Source organism: Pangasianodon hypophthalmus, chromosome 10 (assembly GCF_027358585.1).
Source record: "Pangasianodon hypophthalmus isolate fPanHyp1 chromosome 10, fPanHyp1.pri, whole genome shotgun sequence".
NCBI classification, from domain to species: domain Eukaryota; kingdom Metazoa; phylum Chordata; class Actinopteri; order Siluriformes; family Pangasiidae; genus Pangasianodon; species Pangasianodon hypophthalmus.
This window is the reverse complement of record NC_069719.1, coordinates 10,886,916-10,902,587: the sequence shown is the minus strand read 5'-3', so window position 1 is coordinate 10,902,587 and position 15,672 is coordinate 10,886,916. Positions and strand designations below refer to the sequence as shown.

The window sequence follows — 15,672 nt, the reverse complement described above, 5'->3', positions numbered from 1 at the left end:
CTCACACATTCAAACACACACACACACACACACACTCAACAGGAGAAAACAGCCATTGTTTCGGCTAGTGCTAAAGCCCCGATAAAACAAACTAGCCTAATGCTAATGAGACAGCTATATATGCTCTTACTAAATCATTTACATTTTAACGCCTCAGCGCTATCAATAAATCACAGCAAAACTGTAAGCTCATAAAAGTGTTTTAAATACAAAAGTTTTTTTTTTTTTTGAGAAAAAGCCATGATGGCCAAAATACAACATGAATCTGCAGTCTGTCGTAGTAATAATAATAATAATAATAATAATAATGTTCTCTCTTAAACACATGCAGTAGTTTCAACACACGTTTGAGCACACTGGAATCTAACAAAATCAAAAATGAAATATTTATTACAGCATTTGTGACTGAACACCTTTGAAACATTACGTCACAGTCCTCATACAAGTATTTAATGTAATTTTTTTTTGACAAAGCTTAAGGGGGGACAGCATCTTTATCATCTAGTGAGGAACACGTGCTGAAAAAGGAAGGAATTATGGACATACAATATCAATGCCACAGCAGATCTGAAACTAGCAAAAAACATTCTTTTTTTCAATTGAGGTAAACACATAGAATATCTAACAGGAAACAATTAATAGACTGAACTCTGTACGAAGTTTGTTACAATATTCTCTTAGCTCTTCTCCAAGCTTTGAGTTCATAATTTAAGTTCTTTTTTCCTCTTCTTTTTTTTTTAAAGTTTTTTTTGGTGCATCAACCACCAGTAGCTTCTCTAAGTGCCAGAGAATCCACCATAGTGTGTGTGCTGTCCATATGGTGCAAGTGTTGATCCAGAGGCAGGGAAACTACTGTGGGATGTTGCTTTTCAACGGATATGCTTCCTTCAATAGGCTCTTCCGTGATAGAGAGTCCATGATACAAAAAAAATAATAATAATAAAATAAAAATGTATAAAACCAACACAATCCAGTGCTTGGGCAATTCAAACTAAGAACTTTACCTACAGGGAAACATTCATTCATGAACCAAAAAAGAGGGGCCTGAAATAAAGGTTCGCATTGAATCAGACAGAGAGAGCAGGCTTCATTCAGCAGCTTCTCTGTAGAGTGCTGCTTCTGGTCCTTATCGGGACGGGTCCACTGCCTGCTCAGGTCTTAGTGTTAGTGCCAATATTTTTCAAAAGATGTTTCTTCCTTTATTTATTTCTTTGTTTTATTTTTTTTATTGCTGCAATAAGACCATCTCTCCCTCGGGGAACAGCACGCACAGTGTGAAAAGCAGGGGGGGTTAACCTTTAATTCTAGCACTAGGTGTGGAAACATAAATCGAGTGATCAACCAAAATGCACAAGTTTTAACTTAGTGTCTATACTTTTATACTACAGTAGTTGTAACTCTTGGAGTCTCTTTTGTCTTTTTTTATCTTCCAGAATTATTTCTTTAAAATGGTTTAAACGAGAGCATGTTTCAGTGAGTGTTGTGTTTGTGTGTGGGGTGTGTGTGTGTGTTTATTTCAGTTTGCACTATTGTGCAATAAGTCCAAAATGTCTTCTGTTGATCTTTAACAAAAGCCCAAGACTTTACAAAGTGTTCTTGTCAGCTTGGTCCTCCATCGATGAAAGTAACAAATTTGACAAGATTAAAAAAATTATCACAGCTCATCTGGAATTCCATATTTTGAGTGTCTAATTCTGGTCAAAATTGTTCCATTTTCATTCTGTTCTTAAAAATAGTCACAAACAAAATCGCTTTAGTGGAGTGGGTGGGGGGTGGGGGTGGGGGCGGGGTGGGGTGAGTTTGGAGTTGTTTTCTCGCTTGCTCTTGTCTGGTTCCCTTTACACTACTGGGCGTGGATGTCCAGGCCTTGTCCACCAGTGCTGTGGTCAATGGGGGTAAGAATAGGGGGGCTCTGTGCCGACATGCTCATGGTGGGATGAGGAGGAGGTCCTCCGTGCATCAGCATGGCGGGGTGAGGAGGCACGTGGCCCGGAACGTAGTGCAGCGGGGGTCCGTGTCGTAGCTGAGAGAGGTGTGGTGGCATCTGTGGAGGAGGAGGAGGTGGAGGAGAATAAGGTAGCGGTGCCATGCTCATGCCCATAGGACCACTCTGAGGTACGTACTCCCCTGGCATGCCCTGCAGACCTGCAAAAAACACACACAGAGACAAAAGGTCAGCAATCCTGTTTACACTCATATTGTATACACCATTATGCATAAGCTAGTGTCTCACAATTGTAATACAGAATAGAATAAAAGAGGCATTGGAGGAGTTTGATCCCTGTTCTATATTTTTTCAATACCATATGGCACGCTAAGCTTTAAATTGGATATTTTATTGAACACACATCAAATCCACATCACTGAGTTTTTTTGCTCATGTAGTGCACTGAGTGTGTAGGACACATGAAAAACTACACTGCAGTATTTCAGGGCCTTGTGGGACATAGTCAGCCCGGTACATTCCTGCTCACTTCTCATGCTGTAAAGCGATCTGCACATCCATCCAGTGACATCGCGAACTGGCAAGACGCAAAGAAACCTGCATATACATTCAATCCCCAGCTGAGTTTAGTGGTCATATTTGATTTAAATCCCTTTAACTGAAGTATTAAATAATTTTGGGGTTCAGTTAACTATCACAACATGAGAATTACACATAATAAATATTTTCCTCTTAAGGGAACCTTTTTAGAAAGCAAAGAAATACTGGAAACTATGGTAGTGGAAATGGCTCAGAGAAAAACAAAGTATGAGGGATGTGAAGACACCACAACAAAATATGTGTACAGGAAAATTTTGAAAAAAATTCCTGAAGCTTGTGTGTATATTTGCTGGATGTTGGAGGTCACTAATGCCATTGTGTAGTACTATGGGTTTGCAGGTATGGGTGTGGAGCAGTCCAGGGGACAGCGGAGGCCTGGACTGTTCTGCTTTGTAATGTGAACCCCTAGGGGATTAGCCATGGCCAGTTAAGGCGGGGGAAGAGGGGGTCGCCCCAAGGTCACCAAGCATGCTCACGCTCTGCATTCCTCTACCTTGGTACCCTGCAATTAAGAAATTACACAGGAGGGCTCGCAGGGGGGAAAAAGAGCAGCTGAGGATGAGATTAATGAGCGATCTCATTGGTTGAAAGACATGTCATTTTCGAATACTTGCTTTCCACCTTACTTCATTTCATTCAAATACACGTTTGTTAAAGCGCTCTTTTAAAAGCCCGCTATCACAGCCATAAAAAAGTAAATCAATCTAGCCAGAGAGGGCAGCAGGAGTGCACTCACCTCCATATAACCTAGATCGGCTCCTGTTAAAAGGCCCAGCAGATGTTTTTGACACTGTAAGCTGGTAATCTCAAGTCTTGTAAGCTGCAGTCATTCTGTTAAGTAGATCTGTGCACCCCCCCCCCCCCAACCCCCCCCTTTATTAACAGAAGTGGTAAAACCATCTGAGGACAATAATGCCGCCTGGACTGGCCTACTCTCTCTGCCTGCTCCAGCAGAGCAGTCTGCTCAATGGCTGATGATAATTAACTACCAAAATACCATATTGTGTGGCTGCGTAATCAAATCAAGAGAGGGTAATATTCCTCTGTATTAAGCTATTAATGTAATTGGTCATGAAGCATAAAATATGTTATGTAATTAAATAGTCTAGAAAGTATATAGCCTATATTAAGAATTATCCAAGCTGAGCAAATGTTGTCTCTCTGTGGCTGTTTTAGGGAACATTGCTCTCTGCATTTTTGACTCCATTAGTAGTGTGGTGGTGGTGATGGTGGTAGTGGGGGGTTTTAAAATAGGCTGTCAGAAGAATCGTCATGGTGACCCTTTGGAAAATCCACTGCCTATTTACATATAAAGGGTTCTTTTAATCAAGGTAAGTGTTATTATATTGTGCCTCATTGAGCAGAGGAGTTTAGGTGTTAAATAAAATTTCCTCTGCCCTGGCGCCTTTGGGATGTGATATGTCTTGATTTCTCAAATGTCAGCGCCACGGTGCTGGCGGGAGGTATAATGGGTGTCTTAATCAGGCAACAGCCATTTAGCCTTGGAGAGAAAGAAAAAGCGAGAGAGCGAAAGAAGAGAAATCCCCCCTTTTATATGCAGCCATTCTTTAACGTCTACGTCCCTTTGAATTTATCTCAGCATCTCTCCTGTCTCTGGGTCTTATGTTTGGGATTCAGTGTCCCCTCCCCTCTCCCCTGTAGAAAATAATCAAAACACACGGGCTCCTCCCAGTGAAGGATCGGTCGTGTCACCCTCGGCCCGTATATCTCGCCCAGGGACCATAATGTACTGCAGCGTTCCCGGCTTTGCATATAAGATAATTTGGGCATCAATCCTTCCCCAGACAGATTTATGTCACTCTGAGGACAGTTTCACTTCTCCTTCTTTATCGCTTCACTGGAGCCTGCTTAATTTCTCCCCGTCAGCCCCTGCCCCTGGAGATGTTATTTTTTCCCTAAATGTCCAACATTTGCATTGGCTGCCGGAGATGGGGAGAGCAATGCCACTGTTGTGATAAATAAATTTGTGGCCAGTGCTTTTCTCCTTTGCTTTTTCTTCCCCTGGTGTCTGGCGCCACAAGTCCGCTCCTCCAGGGTGGGCATTGCAATACTTCCTTCTCTCCTGTTAAACCCATAGCAGGCTCATCCAACACACTGTGCACCAGGGGTTTGGAGGTTATGCGTGGAATGTGTTTGCTGTTATTTAGGGTCAGTATCATGGAGATTCAAAGAATGAAAAAAAGAACATGGAAGGAAAAGCTGAGAAAAAGCACCGGTGTACTTACTTCCCCCTTTTCATTGAGTTTTGTTTTACAAGGTGGGGGTTACATGTAGTGCCATTGCCCATCCATGCCCATATTCATCCCCATTCCGCTCATAGGCCCTGGAAGAGGAGAGAAACACCAGAGAGAGATATGAGTCACGGACAGTCAGAACAGAGCCCACCACTAGAGAGAGACAGGTACAGCAACAGAAAAATGGAGAAGGATATTCCACCCAAGAGAGGCACCTGTTGACTGAAATTTGTGCCCGAGATCAATAATGAATGAGATTAAACAGGTGGCAGGCATGGAGAGACTGAAATGGCATGCTTGGAGAAGCAGAGCAGACCAAGAGCTAAACCAGAACTTAACCAGGAGTTAGTAGTGATCAGGTTGAGACAGTGGTTAGTAACTGGAGGGTCAGATATGAGCTTACCTGCTGGCCGGATTCCCATGTGTTGTTGGCCATCCAGCACAAAGCTGCCCATGGGCTGACCCTCTGGACTGTACGCTGCTCCCTGGCTCACTGAAGGATCAAGAAGAAAACCTGATTGTAGTCAAAATGTGGACAGGAGGGGAGAAGAAGAGAAGACATACCAGACAATGAGCAAATATCCCAGCTCTAGCCCAAACACACTATAAGACATTGTGATATATTCATGAGTCAAAGGCCTAGTATGCGAACTTGCAGAGCCAGTCCAGTACACACTTGCACATGTTCAGAAGAGAAGGACAAATTAAACACACTCTTCAGTAAAGTGAAAACAGAAAGCATCTGAACTCTCTGAAAAAAATACAGGATCAACTAGCCCACACATCTTTAGTTTCTGTTATATTACTAAAATCTCATGCTGTTATTATGAGCACTTATCTTATGTGTTATCTCCAGAACATTACGAGAAGCGGTTAGTCATGCTGTATTTGGAAAATTTGCTGATTGCGACATCATGCATTCAAATATTCAAAACGTATGTTAGCCCCCGTGCCAGGAGGAGCAATTTCAGAACATCCTAATGCAGTAAAAGTTTTACATCATTTACGAAATTCCCTTTGCATTTTGAGGAACGTCTTCCAAATGTTACGTCTATAAAATCAACAAATATCTTTAAGGGTAAACTGATCATTTTGTATAGCATAAATTCCTGTTGGGCCATTTTGGAGTTTATCACGCTGTGCTTTTTTTTTTTAATCATCTGGGCTTCCAGAAGATAAGGCAAATCAACATCTAATCAATTTAAAATGTGTAGCCTTTTTAATCCTTTTACAAAAATAGCAACTCTGTCTATACCTGTATGCCAGAGGCAGAAATCAGAACTAAATCAATAACCACAAAACCCTCTGGATTCTTGCTTCATATTTTCAAAATGAATTAATTACTAAGAATTACAAGAAGCATATTATGAAGCATATTACTGAGACAGTTAAATGCTCTACACATTCCTCTAAAGTACTCTTGTGGCCAATTAGCATTTCACAGAGAATGTGTGCTAATGTACCTCTAACAAGCTAGATTGGGAACATCTAATTAGAGCCATCAGCTAACATGCTTGGTCATATTGGCACATGTCCCACTGAGGATGCAGGAAAGCAGAGGATGGGAAAAGGAGGAGGACTTCATCCCATAATGGCAGAATGTGTGTGAATGTTTATTTGCCAAAGACCTCATTGGAATAGGGAGCAGAGGAAAAGAAAGTGATGGTTTTACCTGCTCGATTTGACTGGTCAATCATGGGTTGTACTATTCTTCTTCTGGCATTAATGAACCTGGGAAAAGACAAGACAGAGGGAAAGAGCAGACACTTTAAATCACCTACCATTAAAGGAGACAAATATTCATTACAGAGCACAATCAAGACAAAGCCATTTGCATGACTTTATGGCTGCATTAGCGGCTAGCTCCTCGAAAAGCAATCAAAACCGAGAAACAACAACAAAGGAGCGATTGTACTCAGGCTTGGGAGCCCAAAGTGGTATCCTTTTAATGTCCCTTATGATGTATTCCTTCAGCTTAATAAAGCTTTTGATTACTTTTCGTAACTATGGCTACTCAAAAGACATTCCACAAGCATTGCATGTAGTTGTGGTGAGGCCACTGTGCATCTGACTCTGGGGCTCCTCGCACTGCACCATCACACCGGTCCTCTCGTGCACATAAATGTTACTCTTAGTGGGTTATCTCTCATTAGAAATTCAGAATAAGTTAAAAGTTTGTGAGGGCCAAGACACAAATGGTTCCTTTCAGTCTTTCACTGGCCTTCTCTATGCCCCCCTCTCTGGCTGCATTGTAGGGGGGCTTTTGCTCCCCTCCCAGATGTCTTTAAACGAGGACCAGGCATTGCCCCTCTGTGCTTTCACAAGGTATTGTTATGTCAGCAAGCCCATCAATTAGGCTGTCTGAAGTTTTATCACCACCGCAGTGGCAAATAAGTGCAGTTCCACAAAGCCACCCTGGCCCTGCTCTCTCCTGCCGCTTTGCACTGTAAAGCCTGCAGGGTCACCACAAGGTTAGTGCCAGCCAGGGAAGCCCTTTCTTTAAGGCAGAATGGGACGCCCAAGGCCGTGTCAAGTCAAATACATGCCACTCTATGCCGAATGAAAAGGCGCTCTTTTAACAAACTCAGACTGCATCGAGATGTTAGGACTACAGGTACCAACATGTGTTTGATATTAGGTAGAGGTTACAATCATGGCCAGGCCATCCTAAATGAACAGTGGTGGGAGACATAGCCTAACGCACCCAGAGCAATGCTACAGGACTGGTCATTAGATGCAAAGGAGAACTGGAATCAATTTGGGCCCCTAATCCCTCATGAACCCCTGATACCTGCCCTTACCTTCTCCTATTAACTTAAACGCCCATAATCTGGGCTTTCAAAGTGACAGGCTTAAATTTACAAAATACACAGCTGGGAAAAGAGAAGTCCGGCTCATTTGCTCAGAGTGCATCGAATGTTTCTTTTTGACTTCAAGAGATGAGCGGTTTAGTGATTAAAGAAAGAATCAGTTGGTATTAACAAAGGCCATTGTACTGAGGCAGAGCAATTGGAGCACACCTGTATATATACAGTGTCTAATATTAGGTACTAAAATCTATTTTTAAATCGCAGACTTCCTAATGATCCCCAGAGATAATTGAAATCAAAGTCATGCATCATGTCCTCTCTAAGGGCTGTCTTTGTTGTCAGAAAATGCCACTATCCCTGTAGTGAGGTCGAGATTTAATCTCTGGCATGTAAACACAGGAAAAAAATCCCCCCTGTCAGGATTTTCTGGACAGACAGCAAAAACAAGGCCTGCCAAGCTCTACAGAGCTTTACTTGCTGCCTTAAAGCTCTCAAAGGTTCAAATCAGAACCATGTGCACCCTCCCCCTTCGCCATGCTCCCAGAACTGGACCATAAACACGTAATGTTAGGAATGTTCCTCACAGGTGAGGAATATGCCCACTTGCTATCAGAGCATACTGAGCCAAGAAGAGAAATAATTATACAGACCAGTTAGCAGGGTTTTAGCTAGAAATCTTGCAGCTTTTTAGTTAATAAACCCAAGTGCATTATTATTAGTGTATTTTTTATGTTATTATATTATTATTTTATATTATCTGCCTTTTGGCAAAGAAAGCTGGATAAAATTGCCCTTGAACAAATATGCTCCACATAAAACACACATTTTCTCAAAGTTATTCATGTATTTCTTAAACAGCTGCCACCAGGATTGACCTCTTCATCTCAGTGCCGTCCCCACTGGACACCTCTTTGCACAATACAACACGCACACACAAACACCACAGCGTCTGTTTTCTTTCTCCAAACTGTTGCCACAGTAACACAGTGGGGGCTGACCAGGGCCCTCTTCTGCCCCCAAAGCGCCTTTTATCAGTTAGAGTAAAGCCAATTGAGATTATCAGAGCTGGGCTTGATAACACTGTTTTCCCTCCTCCCATGAGCTGCTAATGGGGTGTGCTTAGAACAACACCCATGCCAAGCCTCCAGAGAAAAGCAGCTTGAGCTGGCACACTGGAGTAGAGGCCTGCTGAAACACACTCAGACTCACACACAGACCAGGGGACCTAACCGCAACCGCTACCTCCCTGTGTGAGTCCCAAATGTGTACCGAGTCCGGCCACGCGGACGGGGTACTTCCAAAGCCTTACTACCATTTTTATTATTTACATCTGGTAGAGTACTTATTATAGCCTGAGCCTGCATAACATTATATACCAGCTCTCTCTCTCTCTCTCTCTCTCTCTCTCTCTCACACACACACACACACACACACACACACACACACACACACACACTGCTGAACATTCCCCTGTGAGCATACTGACTTGTATTATCACCCCTCCCCCTGTCCCCTACACCCAGCATGGGAACTCCATGCTGTCTTCAAACAAATAATTAAAGGCTAGGTGAAGGGGTCACTGAAAGGTCATTTCTCTGGATACTCGACAGAATGTGTACATTACTGCAGGAGATAAAAAAAAACTGGCACTCTGGCTGTGTTTAATGTGTAGGCTGGCAGCTTTTACAAATCAATCGAGGAGTGAAAGACAAAAAGAAAAAGTGATGAGGCCATCTTTAGAAGTATTTTCAAAGACCCAGGAAAATGGAAGAAAAACCAAACTTTGGCCAGAGCAAAATTAAAAAAAATATAGCTGTAGCTAGCCTGTATGTTGTGTGGAAAACAACTCAATTGCTTCTTTCCACAGAGGAACCGTGTCGATCTTCCCTTCCTTCGTGCGACGCTCTGTCAGTGGATTACTTTCACTAAGATGTATAGCAGCGCCATACACAAACCACTGCCAGTGCAAAAAGGAATAATGGAGGAAGACCTGCAGGAGTCCACTTGACATCACTCTAGCATGGAGCTGCATCAACATTCTCTGCCCAACCAGAAATCTCAACTAAAACAGCCCAAGGGGAGCTTCTACATCCAGGCCGGCAAGCGTGTTAAACAGGCTATGCAGCAGGCTCCTGCACTCTCGACTACATTTTTGCCCTGCTATGTCACATCACAAGGGGTTATGCAGTAATCCTACACATGAGGTTCAGCAGGGAGCAATGGTTGCCCTGCTGAATCACTGGACAGCCCCGGTGTATGGATTACTCCTATCAGAAAGAGAGTGTGAAAGAGAGAGAGACAGGATCGGTAGTGTAGTGTGGCCACACCTGGTAACTAGCTCATGTCATCAGCATTCCTTCTCTAAGAAAACCCCATGCCAAACCGCCTTGCCCTGGAGCCCAGCCTAGAGAGACACCCTCTTACTGTGCCCCAACCAATCATGGTGGGCAGTCTTGGAAGCCTAGCCAATCAGGGCCAGAGTCGCTTGTTTGACAAGTTTGCAGTGACTGAGCAAAACACCGAGCATGACCACATTGCTTGGAGGTATCTGATGATACTTGGTGCTACAGTGGAGCTTAGGTTTAAACTTCCTAGCACTCAGACTGAGAAGCTTTCAGAAGTATGCACAAATGTGCAAAACGAGTGACATTAAGTAAAGATAATTTCAGCTAAATGGCTGGGAAGGGATATAGTATATACTAGCAAAAATTTTCATCTTTCCTCAAACAAAACTCAGCACTCTCAGACTAAACTTAGTGATTATAGTTTGACAGCATTGCTGTCTGCTATCAATTAAATCTCACTCCTAAAAGAAATTAAATAAGTCACTCTTGAGTAAGAATTTTTTTAGATGGAGGGGGGAAATCGCTTCAGTTTCAACTTTGACCTGGGAAGTGTACACAGATTAAACCTGGGAAGCGTGGGTTTAATAAAAGCAAACATGTCCCAATTATCACCCACTAACAGGGTCAGACGCGTGTCTGCAGGCCACCGGCAGCCTCTAATCTGCTACGGGGTAAATACAGATTTCATATCGGCCTGCTGGACAGACAAAGTAACTATTTAAGCTGGTCGCCAGCTTGTGCCTATCTGTGGATTTATCATAAACTATCTGAGAGGATCTATTCAGAGCCAGTGCAGAGGAGGGGAAGAGAAAAAATGAGTGACGCTGGGAGAGAGGGGAGGAGTGTGCAGAGGCTGCCTCCAGCCCGTGAGATCTCTCTCTTCTTTAACTTAAAACAGGAGTCGGGAGACATAACGCGGCAAGCATTACCTCAGCCTGTCGCTTGATTCAGTACAGATGGGAGAGCAAGCTGAGTAGGATTGTGCGTGTGTGTGTGTGTGTGTGTCTCTCTTTTGGACAAGGGCTGTGGGAGCCTGTGTTCAGACCATTGTGGTGTTTACATAGTTCTCTGCTGCTCCTCTTAGAAAGGAAAAGAGCTTCACCTTTTCTTACCTTGGCAGATTTTGCCGCTTCATTTCCTCCCTTGGCCCTGCCATTCCTCTCCCTCTCCCACTTTTTTCCACAGACTTCAGCTCTCCCCCCAACTCCTGCTGCATTCCTCTCTGTCACATATGAAGAGAATTTGTACTCGTTCTCTTGCTCTCTGTCTCTCTGAGCTATTTTCCTGCGCCAGTTTCTCGTCAGCAGGAGTCATTAAGATCCGAGTGGAAAATCAGACAAAGAATTATATATTTGTTTTGCAAACTGACACGATTTAATGAGCTGCTAATTAAAATAAATCAATAGCACTGCGGCACTCTCTCTTTCTTTCTCTCTCAGTCTCTCTCTCTCTTTCTCTCTGGAGCATCATGCTGCATTCAGAGCAAAGCAATGACTCTGGCTCTGTGTCCAGACATGCTGCGATGGCTGAATCCATTTCAGAGATTCCAGATTGGCGTCCATCAGAGCAGTCAAGCTCCATGTAAAAAAAAAAAAAATCTTTGCGCCACTGGAACTTTTCCGCTCAGCTATGAGCTCTGGAGTGCCAGAACTGTAAAAAGGAGAACTGATGCTTCTCTATAACTCTCCCTTTCATGGCAATTACACAGATATAAACATGACTGGGAGGCAGTGTGGAGCTGCAGCACCTGTGGCACATTCTCACTTAGATACAAACCCATGCACAGGCAGGGAACACCCCGCTGAGGGATGTCACCCCCCAGTCTGGTGGACAGTCCAAATCAACCCCTGTGTGGAAGGAGCAGGCCCAGCTGTTAACTGTCTGTCAAACACCTTGTGTGGTGGCGCAGGCCAGGAAGCCCGGGTTGTCGCGCCTTTGATCCTGCGAGCAGCAGCTGCTGGTTCGTACAGCACAACTTTGTTCTTCCAATTCTGCTCTCCCCATTCTGTCCTGCGGCACAAAACTAGCCGAATCTGTTGGAGACGAGTTGATGGGGGGGTGAGGGGTGGAAAGGAAGGGGCCGAGCGAGAAAAACCTCTCCCGTTTTTTCTTGCTATATCAACAAGCTCTGACAACTGCGCCGAGGTTTTTCTTGGCCCCAACACAGCTCACAGGCATCTCCTTTTGACGCTCCCCCACTCCCTGCTTTAAGATATACGGTAGTTATTGTTCAAATCAGTCTGTGAATGGAACGGGCTGAGGCCAAGGCAGCCCCAGGCGTCAACACACCTGTGTGAACGAGGCCTTCTTCTTGCAGCAACCGAGCGAAGCTAACCTACACTAGCACTACCAGTTTTCAGCTCCTTGGAGAGAAGAGTATACCTTTTTTCTTCTCTCTCACTCTCTTGTGCTTTCACTTTCAGGCAGCACCTAATCTTTCCCCCTCATTAATCCCCTTTCTTCTCTAGGCAGGCACCTTTGCTCTGGAATGTTTTTACCAGTGCTATTATTTTCGATTATCACTGCTAGAAGAAGTATTAGGAGTCTGTCCACATTCTCTTACCCCCCATACCCCCACAGAAACCCCCCTCTGATGAGGGTATATAGGAGTGCATAAGCCATTCTCTTTCTTTTCCCTGCAGTTCATGTACCAGAGAGAAACAGCTATATTCTGGGGTATTTTTTCACCTTTTTGAAGTGAGTTTTGAAACATCCTGTGTGTGTCGACATAACTGTGTGTCTGCCTTGCACATATAGAGATTGACAGAGGTGGCCAGTGCTGTAAGGTAGTCTCATTCCTCAAAAGAATCTCAACTCACCTTTCCTGCTCAGGTTATTTCATATGGGAGCAACATATAAAACAATGAGCAGACTGACACGTGCCAAAACACACACGTACACATACATACTCACACATTTTCACACACATACCAAGACAAGGGTGTTTGGGGGTAAATGGTGAGGGCAGGTGTTGCCCAGGACCTTGTTGCAGGTCAGTGCAGTGTGGCTTGGGGGGGTCCTTTAGTCCTGCCCAGTCATTCAATTCAGCCATTAATGCTCTCAATTATCTGCCTCTTGTTGACCACAGCCAGGGAGAGGCAGCGAGTCTCTATCATTACACCACCTCCTGGAAATGAGAAGGTCATACACTGGGGTCGGTGGTCCCATTCTCTTCAATGTAGAAGGGCCCGGGGCCTGTCCCTGATCACCCCTCACCCCTGTTTTCTCTTTCCATTGAGCCGTGCTTGAGTCTTTTGTGCAGTGTAGCAGGGAGGGCAGGTATAATCTCCATTTCCCTGCACTCTCACCTCACATTTTCTTCATGCTATCAGAAATATGGGCCCTTTTTTCCTCTTTGCTGCCTTTCATTCCTCCTACTCTCTTTCTACTCTCCCTCCCGCCCTGCAAGCCTTGGTAATCGAGTAACAGACTCCACGACTCCTCATATTGTCAGAAACTAAACAGACGGCTTTGTGGATTACCAGGGGAACCTGATAATGACACCACGGAGGCGTGAGATTTCAAACAAAATTGAGCGTCAATTGACTGCATCATCTTGGCAACACGCGTGCCTGTGCGGCTACAGTCAGACAGGAAATAAGGCCAATCTATTTCCTTTGCCTCATATCAAACGTCTTTCTCTCTGAGCTTCTAGTGGAGAATATAATGGGCCACTGCCACGAGAGAGGGAGGCCTTTATAGAGAAACTTCAAATGTTCTTCTTACGTAACACAAATACCGCTGAATTGCACATGAGGGCTTCGAAGAGACAGAGAGAACAAAAACTAGGTAGAAGGCTGCCCCCATTTTCCTTCCCTTTTCCCCTTTGTCTTCTGAGGGAGTGGTGAATGTAGGGCAGTGAAAATGCAACATCTCAGAAATTAGAAAAAGCCACCTTAAGCTACAAATGGGGGGTGGGGGGATAGAGTCTGCCACACTGCCCTAATGCCTGAAACATGGATGCTACCACCCTTGACATAGGAATAGGAAAACAGAAGGTTATATGGTTCCTAAAACTTCATCCTCCCTTGGGACACCACATAGGCAGTTTACATTTGTGCCTGTTTATGTGTGTTTATGAGCACTATATCAGCCCTGCAAATGACAGACAGTAAGGTCCAGCAGTTAAACATCTTGCTTTTCTGAAACTTCTCTTGAATAATTGATGTGGCACTCGGCCCAGTACACACATGCACACACACTAAACCTCCAGGCATGTTTGAGGGGGACAACCTAAACAACACATCACCAGTATAAATAGTCCAGTGTGCTGGAAGGATTGACCCCATGACCCCCGTGAGTACAAGTCCAGCCCTGAAGCTGTACATGTGGGGGTGTGTATGTCCTCCTTACACCACAAATGTACCCCAGAGTGGGTTCAGCATGGCATCTGTCCATCTAGGCCACTTACTGTTTCTTCAAGAACAGTCCTGTTCTTATTAGCTCATGTTCAAGCATCACTACTAAGCCAGTAGTAGCAAGATGAGTCAGCTAGATGAACTCTAAAAATAATGCTGTGCTCGTTTTCCCTTCTATCTCACTCTTCCATCCCAGGACCTATGGGCCTACAGGACAGATTGTAAGGTGGAGACTGGAAGTGGTGTAGTGAGTGAGAGTTTCCATTCCTCTCCTGAAACATACTCCTACTCTCACTAATGAAAATCCTGCAGCAAAGCATTGAACCTCCCTTTACATCAGGGCCATAATGAGCACAAAGAATGAGAAATAGGAAGAGAGATAGATTATCTCCAATTTTAGTAAGATTGTTCCAGCCAACAGGAGTCCATTTAGGAAATAAACAAAAATCTGAAAGCAAGAAACACCTTGTACTCAGTGCAGATTTTCACAATTGCTGTTCGTCACCAAAACAGACAACAATTTCTGACCTTTTGCTTATGTCTCATCCACCAGGTTTTGGGGAAGGACAGTTGTTGTGCACATGCTCACATTGAAATATCACCCTTGTGACGGCTTGATAAATATTCATAAAACCAAGTGCGGGGGATGCGGTGGGCGATGGATCTCTATTGTGTTTCTAAGCTCGGCCATGCTGAATGGTCACGATAGCAGCCTGCTTGCTTTGATAACTCCACTGAGTAAAGAGCAACAGTGCTGATTTGATTTTTCTATTTTTCAGCCTCTCTGTAAAATGCCAAATTACTGCACTGGTATCCATGCAAATTTGGGATGCATTCCAGTGTGTGAATTGTAGGGCTTGGGGACATCTTTGCAGTGTTCTGGCACTCGTTGTGATGGTACCTCATCAGTAACAGCCTTGCTCTTTGGCATGAGGTGCTTACAGAAAAAAAAACCAGACTATTGATTTATTGTGTCTTCCATGATGGGGTTATTGGCATGTACCTCTACACCATAGGGCACTGGCGATAAAATTCAGGCTCTAAAGAAAGCAGGAAACAGGTACTAAAAATACATTAGGGCCTTGTTTGCGGATGTGATTATGAGGTTGAATGAGTGAATAAGCGAGGAAGGAATAAGCATCCAGAGAGAGAAAAAGCATGTCTGAACAAGGTGAGAATGCAGGATGGCCAGGCTGGAGGAGCTTATTTTGGATCAGTCATGTCAGGAGCTGCCTGTTGTGACCTACGCCCCTTCTCACTCTCTTCACACCCCCAGGCTCAACCGTATGCACCTGTTAAACCTACCACTCACCAACCTACCACACTTTTATACTGATAAACTCCTCAATTCACTGCTCA

At 44.1% G+C, this 15,672-nt stretch overlaps 1 protein-coding gene across 15 annotated transcripts in view; it reads right to left on the bottom strand.

The window, feature by feature from the left end:
- Positions 1-362: 362 nt before the first annotated feature.
- The window catches only part of meis2a (Meis homeobox 2a), a 70,131-nt gene continuing 54,821 nt past the window's right edge, over positions 363-15,672 (bottom strand). For 7 of the 15 annotated variants that reach the window (XM_034307737.2, XM_053237787.1, XM_034307736.2 and 4 more), the window contains 3 exons: positions 6,473-6,531; positions 5,204-5,314; positions 363-2,145 (listed from right to left, as the gene is read on the bottom strand). In XM_034307737.2, the coding sequence (XP_034163628.1) occupies positions 1,844-2,145; positions 5,204-5,314; positions 6,473-6,531 (472 nt within the window). In that variant the 3' untranslated portion in view covers positions 363-1,843. Of the gene's footprint in view, positions 2,146-4,791; positions 4,890-5,203; positions 5,315-6,472; positions 6,532-15,672 lie in introns of all 15 variants that reach the window. The other 8 variants (XM_026934380.3, XM_053237791.1, XM_053237790.1 and 5 more) reach the window with 3 other exon arrangements.